At 37.2% G+C, this 19,490-nt stretch overlaps 1 protein-coding gene across 2 annotated transcripts in view; it reads left to right on the top strand.

The window, feature by feature from the left end:
* LOC116342095 overlaps window positions 1-19,490 on the top strand; it is a 124,491-nt gene that overhangs the window by 85,469 nt on the left and 19,532 nt on the right. For both annotated transcript variants that reach the window (XM_031769589.1, XM_031769590.1), the window contains 2 exons: window positions 5,535-8,633; window positions 8,709-12,644. In XM_031769589.1, coding sequence (XP_031625449.1) covers window positions 5,535-8,633; window positions 8,709-12,644 — 7,035 coding nt within the window. The remainder of the gene's footprint in view (window positions 1-5,534; window positions 8,634-8,708; window positions 12,645-19,490) is intronic.

Genomic DNA, 19,490 nt, shown 5'->3' with positions numbered 1-19,490 from the left:
TTTTATGCTATGCTTTTTGTTTTCTATATGTTGTCCATTTTTGATATGGAAAGAAGCGGCAAGAACTATAAAATACAAAAGAGAGACACCATGAAGCCATACTACACATACTAATCGCATCGAAGAAGTAAACAAATCGAAAAACAACATACAAACTAAGAGACAAAACCACAATAAATATCTTGGGTGTACTTTGTGTAATGAATATTATTCCATTAGATGTTTATGTGCCGGAGTTGAACATTTGCCATTTTTGTCTGTTTGCGTTAGCGATTACATTATAGTTGTACATCAGCCTCTTGGCTGTTTTTGTTTGTTCTCTCTCTCTCTCTCTCTCTCTCTCTCTCTCTTTCTTTCGTTCTTTCTCTTTCGACGTTGCTGTGCTTTGGACGCTTGTTCGTTTTTCGTTGGTACACAATGTGTGCACATTTTGTTCATTTTGTTAGGCAAAGTACGTGACTTCAATCCATACACTTAATAATATTTTGTGTGTCTGTGCTTTGTCGAGTGCCTCATCACGTTGCAAATCAAGACCATGAAAGAGCGAATGAAATATATATTGAAATGTATTGTTCAGTCGTGTGTGTGTGTGTATTAAATTCTTTATCATCAGTCAGAGTGTTTTTGGCTTTGGATATACAGCCAAACTGAGCGTAGAATTGAGATTCGAGTACGACAAAGTAGCTATGGATAAATAGCAGCTTAACACTTGAAACGTGAACGAGCACCGATATAACAAAGACTCGAAGCAAAAGACACACACATACACACATGCAGACAGCCACTCATCCATATATTCTGCGATTATTGTCAAAAAGTGTTTGTTGGGCCCAATACTTTGATAGAGAGGCAAAGTGACGCGAAACAGAGATCCATTATTAGAAAACTATTATTGACGGTATGCTCTCGCTCTAGTCTTTGTGTTTGAGTGAGTGTAAAATTGGCTTTTGTGTGCACTTCAGGCGCGTACGACGCCAAAAAAATATATAACTTTTCGATTTGCTCTCTATGTTTCTTCGTTGTGTGTGCTATAGCAGCATAGCGTAAAGTTCGTTCTAGTGTTGTTCGCGTTTGTTTGGCTGCTAAGCTGCTGCTAAAACAATTCCAGCGCACAAATTGTGTTTTGTAGTCGTTCCGATTCAAGTGTGATTTTCATGCAAAATTCAACAGATACTTTCATTGAAATAACGTACACGCACCAGGACACAACAAAATAATTTTTCATTTTCATCGACATTTAACGGATCTATGAAACTACAGTTAGTGACATTCGATTATAAAAAACATTTCATTTAGAATTCAGCTAAAACTCTTAGCGGTAACGATATATGCATATTTCATTTATTTTTGTTTATTGGTGAAGTGCTTTAATATTGGTTTTTTACAAATTGCAAACGACAACTAACAAAAAAAAGAGGAAAATAATGGAAATCGGAGATATTTGCTATTGTGATCGATACGAAAAATATGAGGAATTGCCAACTTAAACATTTGGCCTTAGCCTAACCGGGAAATAGATAAATGACCATTTCAATGGTGCACATAAATTGCTCTCATACAAATTTTTCGAATTAATTGACTTCAATGCCGTATCAAACGTTGAATTCACAAAATATTTCGAAATCATTTCAAAACTCAGGCAATGAATAAGACTATTGTTGTGTCGAATTAAATTGCGAGTAAATTATGAACACTTAATTGCATTTACACAAAATGTCATGAACACTCGACATAATAACTATATATGTAACAGAAATTCAAAAGTGTTAATAGGTTGAAGCAATCAATTGAATAGTTTTTGATCACTTTTCGTTTTGCATCGTTTTTTTTTTTTTTGTAAACTATGCGAAGCGATAAATGCTCACTGGAAATACAATTTCCAAGTGTAAAATTGTGTTGCGCGAAAATATGGTTTCGGAATGTTTCGTTTGATAAAACAATTCATGTTATTTGGTTTGTGTTTGTTTTTTCGTCCATTTGGCTTATTCAAACTACCGCATGGAACATTGTGTGGATAGTGTGAGAGTGGTCGCGCTGAAGTCATCAAATGAAATTCCGACGCATTTCAATTGCATTGAATAGTTAATCGAGCTGTACAGAGTGAGAGAGAGAATTGAATCTCGTTTAGGGATTTTATGTTGCATTTCACATAGTTTAAAAATCGATTTAGTGCCAACGCAATGCTGAAATGCGGGCGTACGTTCCAATTCATAGTCATTTTTTTGCTCTGTGCTTAAAACAAACGTTTAGGTTTATTATTGACGATTGAAAATAGTGTAGCAATCAGTAAATATAACAACAAAAATAAGCCCATCGACCTACGTTCATGTCAGCTTGTGTTTACTTTTTTATTGTAAGTGAAATATTTATGTGCGTCATATTATAAAATTGAGTGTGTCAAATGGAGAAAAAAAAAAATCAGCAGTTGTTGTATATTTTTGTCTCTCGAATGTAAACGAAAATCGGTTTTCAAGCCCAAGACACAAATGCCTTTGTTCGATCGATTTACGAGCGTTGAAAATAATTGTTTGACAACTGTAAACGAAAATCATCTAAATTAAAGACTATCGCAATATTCAATACAGCCGATTTTCAAAGAGTTTCAATTTGGTTTTGTGTTTTGCGGTAACGTTATTTTCCCCGTCTAATTGAAGTGTTGGTCATTGTTTGAATTGAATTTGGTTTTTCGTTTGAATCAAAACGTGCCGTTGACGACAATATACGAATCGAATGATTTTGATTAGACTAGTTTTCTCTCATTGACACATTCTCGCCATTAAATCCGATTCGCCTATTATCCTTCTCTCTCACTTACTCTTATTCCATTCATGCGATTAAACTAGTTTTGGCTATTTTCTCTCTCTCTCCCTCTTGTTGAGCACATAATCATTAAACTCTTTTTTTTTCAAAACAAGAAATAGAAACATAGCTGAAACTCATTTTTTCTTCTTGAATTACTGACACTAGACAGAGAGCAATGATTCTCAATTGCGAATGTTTTATTCATGGCACACACAGCAATCATAAAACATGAGTACCAACAATTATGTATGAATCAAATGGAAGAAGCAAAAAAAAAAATCATCGTTTTCAACATGAGTCGTGACTATTGATTTGCTTTATTGATACATTTGCAAGAGTAAGAGCGTGAAGTGTGTGCAGCAGGAGTGAGCGAGAGAAAAAATAAGGTTTCCGCACACAGAAAATAGAAACGTGATTACAGTGCATTTAAATGATAATAGGCGTAGGAATGGAGATTCTCCATAATAATTAAGCCTGTACAATAATAAAAATCCCATCTAATTTTCTATCTCTGCCAATGACTGTCGACAACGGGCAACCCAATCCAGTCGCATTTGAACGATAATTTCATGAAATCGCCCGGTCATCGTCGCATCACACATAAAGATGAAAATGTGCCAATTCAGAACGGCTAACATTATTTACCATTAAGGTGAACTTTAATAGGGTGGAGCCGTCTATCTTTGTGCATGAGAAACGATTCTATCTTTGTGCGACATTTTTTTGCATTCGCATTCAACTGGCCGAGTGGGACAGTGTACTTGGTCAAATCAGCAAAAACTGCGCGCGTGTGTGTGCATCAGATCTCAAGTTCTTTAATTGCACGATGACAACATTTTCTATCGTCATTTTAATCAGCAAACCGTGACAATCATAATATTTACTTTTAGCACACATTTGCATCGTTTGTCATGTGTATCCTTTCAATGAAAGGCTTTCATTACCACATTTAATATCAAATTATAAAATTGCATTTAATTGAAGAATTTCCAGGAAATTACACTCTTTGAAGAGCAGATACTCGAATAACCCACCTATTTATACCTCAATGTGTGTGTGAGCCTTTTGCATGCCAACCGAAGACACAACTGAGCCGAGATGCTAAACACAAGTCCCTTGATTATTATCATTTAATTAGTTTAAATACAACGTTGTTTGTTCAACCTTTTACGTCCAACTCTGGACACCGCAACGACAGCAAATTCGCATGGAATTGGTGTGTTTTTAATAACCATAGACAAAAAGTGTGGTGGAAATGAAGAAAAGTACATAACAATTCCAACAAATTGTTTGCCAAAGCATGAATTTATAATAACAATTGCGACTTTTACAAAAAGTCCATCAAGCCAATTTTCTCCAGGGGTATCGAGCCGACAGAACACATTTTGTTACTTATTTGTTTGCCCTGAAAATTAGATAAAGAACATAGACAATGTGTGCTTACATTACAAACTTTATTCAACATCGTCGAATCAAGTTATGGGTTTAATCTGTACGAAAAGGGTCTCCAATATTTACATCAACAACAATACCATATAGCACACATCACAGAACATACATTAATAAATTGGATAAATTTTCAACGCAACATCGATGCTCTCGAATCGATTAATTGACCAATGTGTGTCATCGATGCTGAATTGTTCGGTTCAAGCATAATTAATGAAAGATTAAGTTTATTGATTGCCTTAAACTGTGTAAGCCGATTAAATACAGCAATATGGTTACACCGGAGAAAAAAAAAAGTTGTGTATTTAGAACGGAAAAATATCTAATATGTGGTCGAGCGGATGAACGGCATTATTTGAGCTGGGGTCATTTGAAGGAAAATTCAAGTTTAATTCGTTTAATTATGACAGCAAATGGAAACAGCTTTATTATTTGTACGTATCGTCACATTCACCCAGAGTAACATAGTTGCGTTCATTCTTTATTTTTGAATTAACATCTCATTAGTCGATGTTTTATTTGAAAAATTAATGAGTTATTCGAAAAAAATTGTCAAATTACTTCGAAAGTCAGTCGATACTTTCTCAGCATAAGCATCAAATTGACAAACTGTTGCGCATTTGATTGGTAATTACAATGTGAGAAAACCAATCGATTTGATATGATTGTTTTCTTTTTTTACAAAGTATAAAATTCACACAATAGCACATAAATAACTCTCACTCTGTGCGACAGACTCATTTTCTCTTGCACGCCTCTTTGACTCTTGACTGGCCAAACAATTTATTTTATCGAATTATTATTACTTGTACGTTCACAGCCAGACGCGGAGATTGTATGTGTGCATGTCTTACTTTATTTGTCACACCGATCTCCCACTTTATTTGCAAGCCGAACACTTGATGCCAGACACCTTTTTTTCTTTACTCGCGCGCTCTCTCACACTACACTTGACTTATAATTCATTTTCTGTTCACTGAGTTTGGTTATTTTCTTCTTCTATTGCTTCGCAATGCGTTTTCATTTTTCTGCGCAGTAATTTTTGTTTTGTTTTCGTTTGTTCTCGAGTTTGCTTTTGCTCATAAGTCATTTTATGTTGATTTAATTTATTACATTATTTGATTTGATTTGATTTATTCAGTTATTTGTTCTTTTATAATTTATTTTGTTTTGTTTTGTTTTCTTTCTTTTTTTCCCGTTTTATTTTATGTATTTAAACACCGTCATGGCATTGGCTATTGTTTCAATATTGGCAACAACAAAAAAATCATCGAAATAATCAGGCGAACGTGTACGGAATGTGTCTTTGATGCAGGACGATGTATCAGATTATGAGGGTAGCGCGACATTAAAAATGATTTGCCCGGAAAGTGATGATTATAAATTGGTGTTTATCAGTTCGGATTCATCGAGTTTGGACGATGTTGAGGACAGCAGTTCAACATGCTCATCAACAAATCGGCACAGTATTTCATTGGATGATTGTGATTGGGATTACTTTGAGCCGAACACAACAGCAACCACAAAAACAATATTCCGTGATTGTGCAATACAATCGCCATTCGTTTCACCAAATTTGCAAAGGCGTCGCATGAATATTCACGCCGATATCCATACAACCGACGAAGAATTCTTGGCACATAGCTCTTCGCCAACGAGTAGTGATGGTTTTGTCGATATTCGTCGAAAATTATCACGATTCAAACGAACAATTCGACATTCGGTGAACAAAAGTAATACATCATGTTCAGGATCTCGATGCGATTGTGGTCATCAACCTCAATACGTAGCGATTCCGGTGCCAGTGCCAATTTTCGTTATTGGAGACGATGCAAATAGCTCAGATGTACGAGCATTACAAAAGAAACAAGCCGCTGAATTATTTCAACTATGGAATACAGCCGCCCCATTGCTTGCCCATCAACCACACCAACGAAATCACATCGAATCGCATAAGACGATTGCCAGCGAACTATTGAAGAATTATGCTACACAAGTGGAAACCAATACAACACCAACACACGCAACATTGCCAAATAGTGTTGGCCAATGCAGCAACAGCGGCGGTGGCAGCAGCAGTGGCTGCAGTAAAAGCAATAGCAACAGTAGTATTGCATATGCAGACGCATCGTCGCGTAACCAAGAAAATGACACAAAACAAGAAGAAACAACACTTACAACTAGCGGCCAATCTAGTTGTGGCAACATTAACGATTGCAATAAGCACACGAACAACGGCAACATCAACACATGCATAACAACGCATAACGATCGCTCAAAACAAATGAACAGTCTCAGTACCGGACCAACTGTCGATCAATGCATATCCACCATAAATGTACGCACTATAAACGATACAGAGAAAAAGTTGAACAGTGAAATAAAGAGCCGACATTTTGTAGCGACGCTCAAAAATGAATTGGCTACGAATAAAATGTGTGATGTGACCGATGCAAATCCGTTAAATTGTGTCATTTTCAATGATCATTTAGATGAATTAAGTGATTTATCGCATGGAATTGTGAAATGTGACGAACTACAACGAAAATCAAACCTCAATTTGCCGAACAATCGATCAAAGGTCAGTGTAGATCAAGAGAAAAGTGCCGCCGTCACCGCCGTCGCCGCCGTTGTTGTCAACGAATCGTTAAGTGGATTTAATTTAATTAGTGATTTTTCAAAAACAAAATCCAATTCAAACCATTCAAATGCAATATCGCCAATCAAAGCGAACAATAAATATCGTGATTTATCCAAATGCAGTGCAATGAATAGAAAAACAAGCGATTCAGTTATACCCGACGATAGTGGTACAGGTGCAAGTGATATGGCTGGCTATTTGCGTTCCGAAATGTTTACATCGCCATCGTCGTCGTCATCATCATCGTCTTGTGATTCTTCATCGTCGGATGCCAGCGACGATGATAAACAAAACAATCATTCAACATCACGAAGTAAATCAATCAAACGAAATTACGATGTATTGAATGCAAAAACGGTGAAAGAAAAAGAGAAACAAAGCTCAATTTCGGTAAGTGGATCAAGTGATTGTGAAGATTTGCTATCGAATTCGACTCGTGATCGTCCGAGTTGTTCGTCAGCGCCCGAAGCATCCGACAGCGATGACAACAATTTTAAAAAGCACAGTTCGCTGGCCGATCGTCGACCCAAATCAAAAGGTTTTTACAAAGTATTTGTTGTGAATAAAAAAACTGGATCATCCGATAGCGATTCACAAAGTACGAACGTCAATAGTACAGATGATTCAAGTGATAATGACACCGACACTGAAAAAATTGTATTGAACTACATAAAGCCATTGCCAGAGAATGGCAGTGAAACGGTTAATTATATCGATGATACAACGACCGAAAGTTACGATGACATCGATCAAAACGATGAAATTATACTGTGTTCTATCAAGCGGATCGATGACGATGACGGTGATAATAACGGAAGCAACGGCAGCAACGGCACCAACACCACCGTGCCGACGTGCGAACAACAAAATAATAATGAACCTGTTTTTTTGGGTAACGATACAAAAGGGAAATGTAACAATGTAAACGACAGCAACGGCGACAGTAACGAAATAAACGACGAACAAAGCTCCGAAGATGAGAACGAACAAACGGTGATTGAAAGAATGCCAATCGATGAGAAATCATGTGAAACAGACACAAAGCACAAAGAAAATGCAATCATGCAACGAAATGAACAAGTTGACCTTCATAATCAATCAACTGCGGCTGCAACAGCAGCAGCAGCCGACAATATCAACAGCCACGACAGCAAAAACTACACGAACCGACGTGCGAATATGAATTTAAATAGTGAACGAATTACGGATGCATTGCGAAGTCAAGCCAAACAAATGGTTCATGATTTATGCGCGACCATTGAACAAAAATTGAATGATAAACATGAGCCTTTCGATCAATTGTTATCACAACAAATGAATAGTGAAATCAATGAATGTAAAGAAATTGAATCGAATGTTAGTGCCATGAGTTGTTTCGAAAAATTGGAAGAACAACAGAAGCAACAGCAGCAGCAGCAGCATTCAATGTCTGTCGACACCCAAAATGATAGATCACAAACACAAAATGAATCGGATGTGAAAAATGCTATGGCAACCATAAAAACTTTAGAAACTGATCCAGTTTCCATGAATGGTTTTGTTTGTGAGCAACCAGTGCATAGCATTCATGGAGTCGATGACATTTTAAGCAACGATACAACTGCCGTGGACGATATGAAAAGCGAACAAGAAATGCTAGTGCATACAAATGCCGAGGCAATAATTCAAAATGCTGAGACTATAAACGAGCTCCAGTTGCAGCAGCATTGCGACGATGCCATGCACGATAAAAGAATGTCAGGTAAAGTAAAATATTCAAATAAATCGCCCAAGAAAAATGTGCTCAAATTAAAACCCATTGTGGTATCTATTTCAGACGAAAATGAACTGGCAAAACAAACGGTATTGATGCATGAGAATGACGACAATGACAACAAAAAAACATTCCAAATTATGGAAAAAAGTCAACCGTCGTCATGGTGTATACTGTCGGCAGACAACGAAGCGAAAGTCGATATTGACGACAATACAACAACCGGTTTGTGTGTGTTAAACAACGGCAGCGGTAGCGGTAACGTTGATCGCAACACCAACGAAACGTCATTCAAAACGCCCAATTCATTAGAAAGTGCATTCGACTACCAACACACATTAACACTCGATGCACAAACACATGCAGAACCCAAACCAATGGCCAGTTGTAATGAATTCAGTAAACATGCTGAAGAAAGAGTTGAGTGCATTGAATACAAAATCATTAGCGCAGACACAATTGACTTAAGCGACGAAACAAAACTATTTGATTTGTCTGAAGCGTACGGTGATCATGCGTTCCATTTCCCCTCAACGTTGCCGCCACCACTACCACCACTGTCACCGCCACCGCCGGTGCCGCATAGCGTAACCAATACCAATGAAGATATACCAGGTGTGCAAACATATGAATGTTACGATTACTTTGATGGCGACGACGTAAATACACAGGTAGATCATAATACACACACCGAAGACAATATAACACGATCGACAGTTGAAAATGAACGTTTGAACAGTACGGATGGGTATACAAGTGAAACGATAACACCAGCAAAATATACAAGTTTAGTGATGATCACACAAGATATTCGATCGCCATTGGCAACATCAAATGTAAACATTGTCCCAACCGATACAACGCACATTGTATCCGATTCCGATTCGTCTGATTCGATTATTGTGCAGCATACAAATCGATTGTCGGACGATGAATACGAACCAAATTCATTGGCTGGCTATTTTACTCGGTCGCTTGAAGAAGATTCGTTAACCACTTCCACGCCAACCATCAAACGACGACCCATTGTTACAAATCATTCGAATGATTTTTATTACAGTGAACATTTGCCAAATTTTGAAAATGATTCATTTACAAGTTCTGTGTTTGATAGTGAAATGTTAAAACCGAGAAATTACAGTGCTAATCAAATGGCAAATACAAGTGCAAACATCAATAGTCGTAGTGATGAAAATAATGCGAAAAATAACGATGATGTGACAGTTGTAACGGGAAAAAATACATTATCGGCCGTTGTGTGCTTGGAAGATGGTTTGGCCGATGATGATTCGTGGATTGGAAGTGGTGACGAAGAAGATGATTTTGCCGCAGCAACAGCCACCGATTCAGACACCGAATATGCCGAAGATTTGGCAATGTGTTCGTCCGTCGATCGCGAAGAAGAGCTTCGCGGTTACAATCGAACATCAATTGATTTTACATTGCACACGATTGTCGAAGAGAGTTGCGAAGAGAGTGAAGTTGAGGTCAATGATAAAAAGAGAAATCGAATGTCCGCTTCAGAACTGGAAAAATACTTTTTCTTTGGATTGGGCGATGGCAAACCGTCGCATCTATCAAGTATAGATACACGCGACGATAGTATTTCCGAAACAAGTAGTTTATGCAGCGAAGGAATGGATTCAATTGGTGCATCGGAAAGTTCAAATGGCGATGTAAATGCAATGGCTTCTTCGCGATTGGAAAAATACTTTTTGTCCACGTTCATGGGCTTTTCGGCAAACGAACGTGATCAGAATTCGGATGGTAGTGGTAGTGTTGGCAGTGACAGTGAAGGCCATGCCAGAAGCCCCGAACAACGGCGCAAGCGTTTGGTTCGTGCTCGTGGCACACCACATCGATCTCACAATTCATCTTTGGACAATTTATTGGCCACCAAAGATGACAATCACGATTCGATTGTATCGAATGAAAATCCGTCACTTGCCAACGATTCAAATGATTCATCCGAAACGGATACATGCGATGAGACTGTGATACATTTGGAAAAAGATCATGCCAATCCAAATGATACACTAAAGCGAAAGAAACAAATAAAAAAGAAGAGCAGTGACAGTGAAGACAATAAGAAATCGATTGGTACGGTGTCCGATGAGGAGAGTGGCAAAAATTCATTGACACACGATGGATATTCGGCACAATCGGTGGCCAATGGAGCAACGAAAAAACAAAGTAGCCGTGACAGTGGTTTTATTGGTAGCAATGATGATTTGCTGAAAAATGACGATCCCCATAAAATCGGTTCGGAATTGAAAATCGAATTGGAAGAAATCAAAGAGGAGACAAAAGAGAATGTATCACAACAGCAACAAAAACAACAACAACAACATCAGTACCAGCATCAACAAACGAATGCAAATCAAATTCCAACGCCTTCGACATCGCTTGCACGTAAAGACAGTTTTAATAATTACAGTTCGGATGAAGAAACGAATCTGATGATGTCGAAATTGCGACAATTTGTTAAAACGCTTGTCGCATCGAATGCAAATGCACAACGAAATAATACGTCGAAATCATCAACACCCATGATGAGCGAATCTAATACGCCCAAAAATGGCACACCCGTACCGAAGCCACGATCAAAGGCCAAACCACCGCAACTCGTTTATTTTGAGAATGAATTGACGCGCCTAATGAAAACGGTTCCCGGAATCAATGACGATCAAGTGCGTGAAATCGTTGAGTATTTAAGTAGCGAAGAAACTTGGTCCGATTCGTATGATTCATCGGACTATACGAGTTCGGATTTAGAAGGTGCCGCTTCATCGACCAGTAAATCCGAATTACAAGAACAAATCTCGGCCAGTTGTCAACAAATTATCAAAAAATTCGAAGGTTCGGTCGGCGATCCGGAGGGTGTAATCGGTGACGGTGGTCTATTCGATGAAAAACAATGTTTAAAACGTGAAACTGCATTAGTTTATCACAAATTAGTTTCATCATTCTCAAAAATAAGCAACGAAAAACAACAAAAAGAATCAAATCATTCACCGCCAATATTTGCAAAAGTAATGTCACACATTGGTACGCGACTGGTTGCGTTGATGCATGAAGTGAGCAGTAGTGAATCTCATGCAAGTCATTCGTCGCCAAAGCCAAGCGCTCGATACCATAAAAAATTACAGCAAAAAATCTCGGCCACAACCACCGACGAAGACGACGAGGACATCCAAACCCATGCCAATGACAATTTAATCGAAAGCCCCGAAAGCTATTTGAATTTGCCGCGCAGCAAATCGCACGATTTGCTATTGAGCGGCACCCGATTGCATCATCAATCGAGCAGCGGTGTTAGTGATATAGCGGCCGAAGAGAAAGAGGCTAGTGACTACGAACGATTTTCATGGCGTGGTAGTTTTGAATCAGCATTACTAGCGAATGGTGATTCAAGAACAAAATTGACCCTACTCGACCGTGACAATTCATCGTCTGCATCCGCTTTAGCAGCAAAGCGTCGTTCGGCAGGCGATTTGTTATTTAATCAATGTAGTCTGAGCCGAGAACAATTGGATCGTGTGCGATCGTGTGGCAGTATTGGCGGTGCTGGTTCCGGTTCAACCGATGCCGTTAACAATATGGAATCATCAAAATTATGGGGATCCGAAAATAATCAACGAAGCTCAAGTCATCGGCCAACATTTCCCGATTCCGATGATACGTCATCGGACGAAGAACGACGCCATCACATTATGGGCAATCGTTCAACGTTGCCGCGTAGCTTACAACAAACAACAATAACATCATCTAGTACAAATTCACTTCCACGTACCACAACAACGAATGCACAATCGCAAAAGTCACAAAATACCCATCAATTTTTGCCAAATAATGTAAAAAGTGCACGTTATCGTCCGCCTGGTTTTTCGCGTTTAACATCAACACCGAAAAAAGCCAATTCGTCTCTGGGATTACCTTCATTATATACGAAACGAGATAATACAACACGAACGCGTCGAATTCAATCACTTTACAGCGGTAAGCATTCTTTTTTTTCACTATTTTCACATCGTAAACGTAAAGTACTTCACATTTATGCTCGAAAAAGAGTAAATTACTAGTTTTGAACCGACCAGAAATAACGTCATTTGGGACACACAGCAGCAACTACAAAATCCAATTTGTACGAGATGATAAATGGAGAGAGAGAGTGAGAGAGAGTACATTCTAGAGAGAGATATATCTCTTTGGGAAAATTAAAAATCAATTTTTGCGCAATTCCAAAAATGAGAATTCTGATTTCTGAATTTTAATTTGAAATTGAAATGAAAAAACAAACGAACATAAAGAATATTTAACCGTTTACCATCAAAAACAACAACGCCAGCAATAGCATTGAACAATATTTGTGCTTTTAACTGGTGTCTGAATGTGTTGGTTCTTTGTTCAATGTTTCATAAAACATAATGATTCTTGTCGGCGCAATTTTTTTTCCATTCATTTTTTTCTCTCTCTCTCTCTCAATTTTGTGTTCTCTTAAATCCATGCCATCGCTTGTTTCAACGATGAAACATTTCTAAAACGATGCTATTCTCAGTTGTATTATTTCCACTCTGTTGTACGTGAGGCCATTGCGCTTCGTGTAATGCATGGATGATTATGCTAGCATTCCTAAATAAATGAAGAACCCAGCAAACGCACACCAGTACCTTCAATAAAATACATTCATTTTTTTCTGTTTTGTTATGTTTTGTTTGCTGTGATCTCTCTTCATTTAGAAAAGAAACGTAAGTCGCGCGCTATTCAATGTTTATTTTTCGGGCAAATAAAAAAAAAGAAATCAACACAAGAGAAAAAAACAAGGTAAAATGACCATTAGAAACACAACACGCTGTGCTGTGAGAGCAAAAATGAAGAATCAAAAGAAAAACATAATTTCACAAGAAAAATAAACGGAGCAAATTCGCAACGTTACATTATGAGCTACTGAAAAATTTAAAGATGAATTTCGGAAAGCAAATTTGGTAAATCTATAAATACTCAACGGCTTGAGTCAACATAGAAAAACGTGAACTAGCACGATTTACGTCAAATAGTAATGGTGTGTCCAAATCTCTATACCTTAAGTGGTCACCATTCGCCTATTTCTTCGGTGTGCAAATGTAGTTGTGTGCTTACGACAAAAAGATATAAAGACTCTACAATAAACACATTCATAGCTGTGAACAGAGCGGATGCGAACCACGGTGTGTTTATATTTTATTTCTTCGTTTTCTTACGTGCATACGATCAAAAGTTCCGTGTGTAAACAGTGTACATTCGCAAAACCCACATGCAGAGAGAGCGCGCGCGTTTAATGGGCGATGGTTTTTGGTGTGTGCTTTGTGCGTCAGCGAAAGTCGTTGGCATTATCCAATTACATGTGTATGTACCAAACGCTTGTCGTTCATATTCCATGTTGCTATCTATACAATTAATGGGAAAAACAAAAGCGGTTTTGTTTTGCTGGTTACTCGTTTTTTTTAGTTTGGTTGGAAATAAACGGACGCGCACGCTTGCCAGTTTCAGTGTGCGTGTTCAGTTTTACGTTTTTACTGCTGTTGCCGCTGCTAGTATGCGGTGAACAACTGTGTAATTTACCATCAAACATCGTGGCTATAATAATTTATGACATTGTCATGGTCCGAACCAACTGTAAGAGCAATCAAAACCACTCTCATGAGTGGTGCTGCTGTTGCAAGCTCATTTAATTTACTTTATGCACGACTCACCATTTTGAACGCCTTTGTTTCGGTGATAGCAACCATATAGAAATAAAGAGGAAATCGATCTAAAAATCCTTTGAAATGAAATGTTTTGTCATTTGATTTTTTACGACCACACTGACAACGCATCATTTCCTTTAAGATAAATGTTCTTCTTTCATTGAATGAAATGGCAAAAACTAACTAAAACCTCAGTACAATAAATCTTTATGCACCACAAAACCAATTTTGTACCTCAAATTCCTGCCATTGTTTCGTACATTTTTGCACGTTGTCAAAGAACATGAGCACGCTTCAGATTTTTTTTCTTCCGCCTTTCAGTGGTTCATTTTTGATGACACATTGTGCGAAAGTCGTCAACAGTGTAGAGAAGGAGAAAAAAAGCGATCAAAAACTTGAAATATCCGTAAATGCGTGCACAACGATGAACAAGAGTGAATATGTATTCGTTTATGGATTGTATTGTTGTGGAATTGTGGTGTTAATCCACAAAATTGCGCTTAATTTTACTGCACGCGCATTTTTTTTGCTCATTTTTATTGAGTCGATTATATGTAATCGTCATATTGTCATGGCAGCATCGCCAAAATTTATCACTTTCATACCCAAAAACAGAGATGTAAAAAACACACATAAAAACTCATAAAAACACATATTAATTTCGCAAGAATGTGGCCTATGTGTACACAAAAGCGATTTCGAGTTGCTTTTTCTGTGAAGGTTTCCGTATTAATAAATCGGAGCAAATACATATTCAACATTTCAATGCATTGCGCAAAAAAAAGCCAAACCACATTTTTCGTAAATGTAATAAATGTCTTGATATCAAAAAAGCATTTTGCCATATACCACGAACACGCAGACATACAAAATGTTTGTCAGCCACTTTTTTTTTGTGCCTGCAAAAAGTCGAGACATGACCATAAAATTCAAAAGAAGTAAATAATTGCATAAATTCACTGTTGAAGATTTTCTTTATGTTCATTTGGTGGATTCATTGGTTGAATTTTTATGATTAAAATGTGGATAATTAGCTTAAAGTTATTTTATATAAAGATAAAGAAGCAGATGTAACGGATGAATGTGGCTGAAGAAATAACAATTAAAAGCATTGCTCACAAAGACCGCAAAAGAGCCTAATGAAATTGTTGCACTGACAATTCAAAACAAACGAATTGCGCGCACGCAACATGCTTTCTTTTTTTGCTTGTCTTCTCCGCCTTTTTGCCGTTGGGTTCCAAGCAAATAGAAAATTATTTAATTTGCTGTAGCAATTTTGATGTGCATTTTCAATAGAAAATTGTTTAAATGCTTTGCGTTGCTTTGATCATTTTTCCCCCTTTTGTGTGCCATCTTCACGTTTCATACACGCCGTTTGTACATGTCTGTCTGTTTGAATGTGTGTGTATATGTCGATTTCACTCTCGAATGGGAATTTTTATGTGAATGATGCGGCATTCGTTGACTTTCGAACGCAAACATTCTTTTTTTTCTTCTGTACACATCTCACATGATTACTATTAACAGAATAGACATATCCAGAGCAAAGAGAACCATTTTTATGTTGTTATTTCTTTTTCAGCTTGTGTTTAGTGTAAAAGATTGCCTTTATTCGCAAGAATATTGACGTCTGCCTGTTTTTGTTGCATTTTTCCATCATTCTTTTATAACTTCGCTCAATCTATCTAATGTTTGCCATACATAGAATTTTAAATCAAACGTGCCTGTTCCACATCGCACATTAAACCATCGTTTGAAAAATCTCTTGCGGTAAGAAAGCATAGATAGACGATAGATTTTTTTTTTATATTTGAACATGTTCAAATACCATGCAAAACAACAATAATACACATTTAAAGTGTTCGATATTCCAGACACGATTTAATTAATTGATATGAAGAGAGCGAGAAAAAATCGAGTACAAACGATTATTAAACTTTTTGAGTGGTTTTTATTACATTTTATGTGGATTACATATTGGCGATGTGGCTTCGAGCACAGAATGCACATTAGACGTGCTAGCAAATTGGCGCGCGATGATACCAATCCACTAAACGGTTCATTTCTATAGAAAACTCAAGGGGTTTGAAAAGTCAAATGAATTTTACTTTCTATCGGTATTCACGCTTTGGCATGCATATTTTTTTTATTCGTTCTCGTTCATTGGAAATTATGTTTAAATATTCAAATTATTTTCGAATCGAACAAAAACCGAGCTGCCTGCTCAATGGACGGCTGATTTTTAATTAAAAATGATTCGAACGGTAAAATGCCGTTCACAAATGAGAAAGAGACGAGAAAAAAGCCACATTCGTAATCGATACATTCGACGCTCACTGTACTAATTTGGTACAATGCCAGTACAATAGTAGGTCTGGATTGATTGGGAGATAAACGCTTCTCAATTCAATAAAATTGCTGTACTGCGTCATTGTTGGTAGACGGCTAATTTATTTTCTCCGGTTTATTTTAGAACATTTCCCACGCAAAATTCAATGCGATTGTAAATTATAGCTTTTTGTTACCGAAATTGGCATTTTTATCTTGATTGTTGTATTTATGAAGAGGAGAAAAAAAATGAATCGGCCTTTCATATGACAAATAAAAATGTGAACATACCAAATCGTCAATCACATGCTAAACGATTGAGAAACGCAATCATTCGATCGCATGCGATGATTTAGAGGCTTAGCGCTACAGCAAAACACGCTTTATTATTACAAAATTTATATATTATAGATATGGCCGTAGGAGAGAACTTAATTTCATTCAGATGATATATTCGGTGAATGATAAACTTAAAAAGGTGTTGCGTCTCTCTGTGTATGTGTATTTTATGTTATACAGCGGCATATAATCCAATTGTGTCAAACGAATAACAAAGCCAAAGCCACAGACACCAAAAACCAATGAATTTAACCTGAAACGCGCTGCGATGGCATTCACATTTGTTGATGCTAGTTTCTGTATCTGTCTCTCAATCGCTCTCTGTCTCTATTTGGTTCGCTTTCTGTGTATGTATTTGACAATCTCTTTTTTAGTCATGTTTGCGGAAAACAATACGATTTTGGTTTATTTTCGAACTGGTATTGGCATGTAGCGAAACGTAAGCAACTATTTTCAGCATTCTCAATGCACAAAATTGTCTCTCGGCATGACGTCAACACCAAATACACTCTGTGTTCTTCTTCATTCGAGCGCATTGAATTTTTTCTTCTTTTGCCAGCAATGAGAAATAGTGCCTTTTGGCTGGTGTTTTTTTTTTTGCATTCTGCGCAACCAGTATCTGGAATTAGAACATTTTGAGCGTCGACTTTGGATACAAACCGCTAAATTAAGTTTGGCAAACTGACCCCCATCCCTATGTTCATAATTTGTTTTGTCTCAAAAAAAAAACTGGCAGAAGTCGAGATAATTTGTTCGTTTTGGAAATAAAACTTGATGTTTCTTCTTCATTTAATTATGATTATACAATCGCAGAAAACTTGATGTTGAAAATTCAAAACAAAGAAGCAATTTCAGTCGCAGAAAGTTTGTCGCATTCAACAAATAGAACAATACTTTTTTTGAATTAATAAAGTGAAAAACTTATGGGTTTCTATGTCGCATTCAAAAGCAACAACCGCAAAACCAACAAACTTTAAGCGAAGCAGAGAATAAAAAACACACACACACACAGCATCTCACTCGCTAAAGTTCAAAATGAATTTTTTCCAGTGCTATAAGTTACAGCTTTTATAGCGTTGTTCTCGATTTTACTTTTCCGCACACACCTAGTGTGTAAGGTAAAGTATTGGAATCGGTCGAAAAATTAACACCCTCAAAAAATGTGTTTTCTGGGTGTTTTTGGGGCCAGGGAACACGAATCTAGCGTTTTTTCGATGTCCGAATGTATGTGCGTACCCTGTACCCTGTACCCTGTACCCTGTACCCTGTACCCTGTACCCTGTACCCTGTACGCTGTACCCTGTACGCAAAAATTTGTTAACACGATAACTTTCTAACAAGAAAAGTAATTCAAAATCTGACTTCACAGGATGATTGGGGGTGCCGAGGAATAGAAACCATTAGATTTTGAGCGACTTTGGTTGACAGGGTAAAGTGTCATGTCTGGTGTGATGCCCATGTCCATCCATGGGAAAAATTCAATTTTTCTTCCAAAAGTGATAATTAATGTATTCTTAAACACTCAAAAATGTGTATTGGGGGGTTATTGGGTACGAGAAAACCGAATATGACGTAAGTTTTGCGATACAATTCATTTTCGACACACTTTTCATACAAAAAATTCAAAAAATTTGGATTTTTGTATGGAAGCCATGCCTGTATGATATCGTAATGAGCTGAAACTTTGCACAGGTTATTTTTATCACACATAAATGCCATTCCGAAAGTTTGAAGACATTTCAACGAATATTAGGAGCACCTCCCGAACAAAATTTTGGATTTTTCGCTCTAAAACGAAATTTTGTATGGGAAGTACCCTTAATATGTATTGAAATTTCTTCAAACTTTCAGAATGTTAACTTTTTGTAAAAAAAATAGCCTCTGCAAATTTTCACATGATTACGATATCATATAGGCATGGCTCCGATACAAAAATTCCCATCTTTAGTAGTTTTTGTGAGAAAAGTGCTTCGGAAATTATTTTTATATAAAACTAATGTCAGATTTAGTTTTCTTTCATGTCGTGGATCACAGTGCGGAAAAGTTCATCTTACGGATGTAAGACATTTTATTTTTTTTTGCTTTCGTCTCCATCCACATAGATTCTTTGTTGCGCAGAAACAATATTGCGACAATGGAAAATGTTTTATGAACTTGCAGCGAGCGCACGAAGGAAAAAAATTTGTTCGTTTTTACTTTTCCGCACACACCTAGTGTGTAAGGTAAAGTATTGGAATCGGTCGAAAAATTAACACCTATAAAAAATGTGTTTTCTGGGTGTTTTTGGGGCCAGGGAACACGAATCTAGCATTTTTTCGATGTCCGAATGTATGTGCGTACCCTGTACCCTGTACCCTGTACCCTGTACGCTGTACCCTGTACGCAAAAATTTGTTAACACGATAGCTTTCAAACAAGAAAAGTAATTCAAAATCTGACTTCACAGGATGATT

This window comes from Contarinia nasturtii, unplaced genomic scaffold, assembly GCF_009176525.2.
Source record: "Contarinia nasturtii isolate CC-2019 unplaced genomic scaffold, AAFC_CNas_1.1 Cnas_scaffold_810, whole genome shotgun sequence".
Taxonomy (NCBI): domain Eukaryota; kingdom Metazoa; phylum Arthropoda; class Insecta; order Diptera; family Cecidomyiidae; genus Contarinia; species Contarinia nasturtii.
The sequence above is the reverse complement of the archived record's forward strand: the minus strand, read 5'-3'. Positions and strand labels throughout refer to the sequence as shown.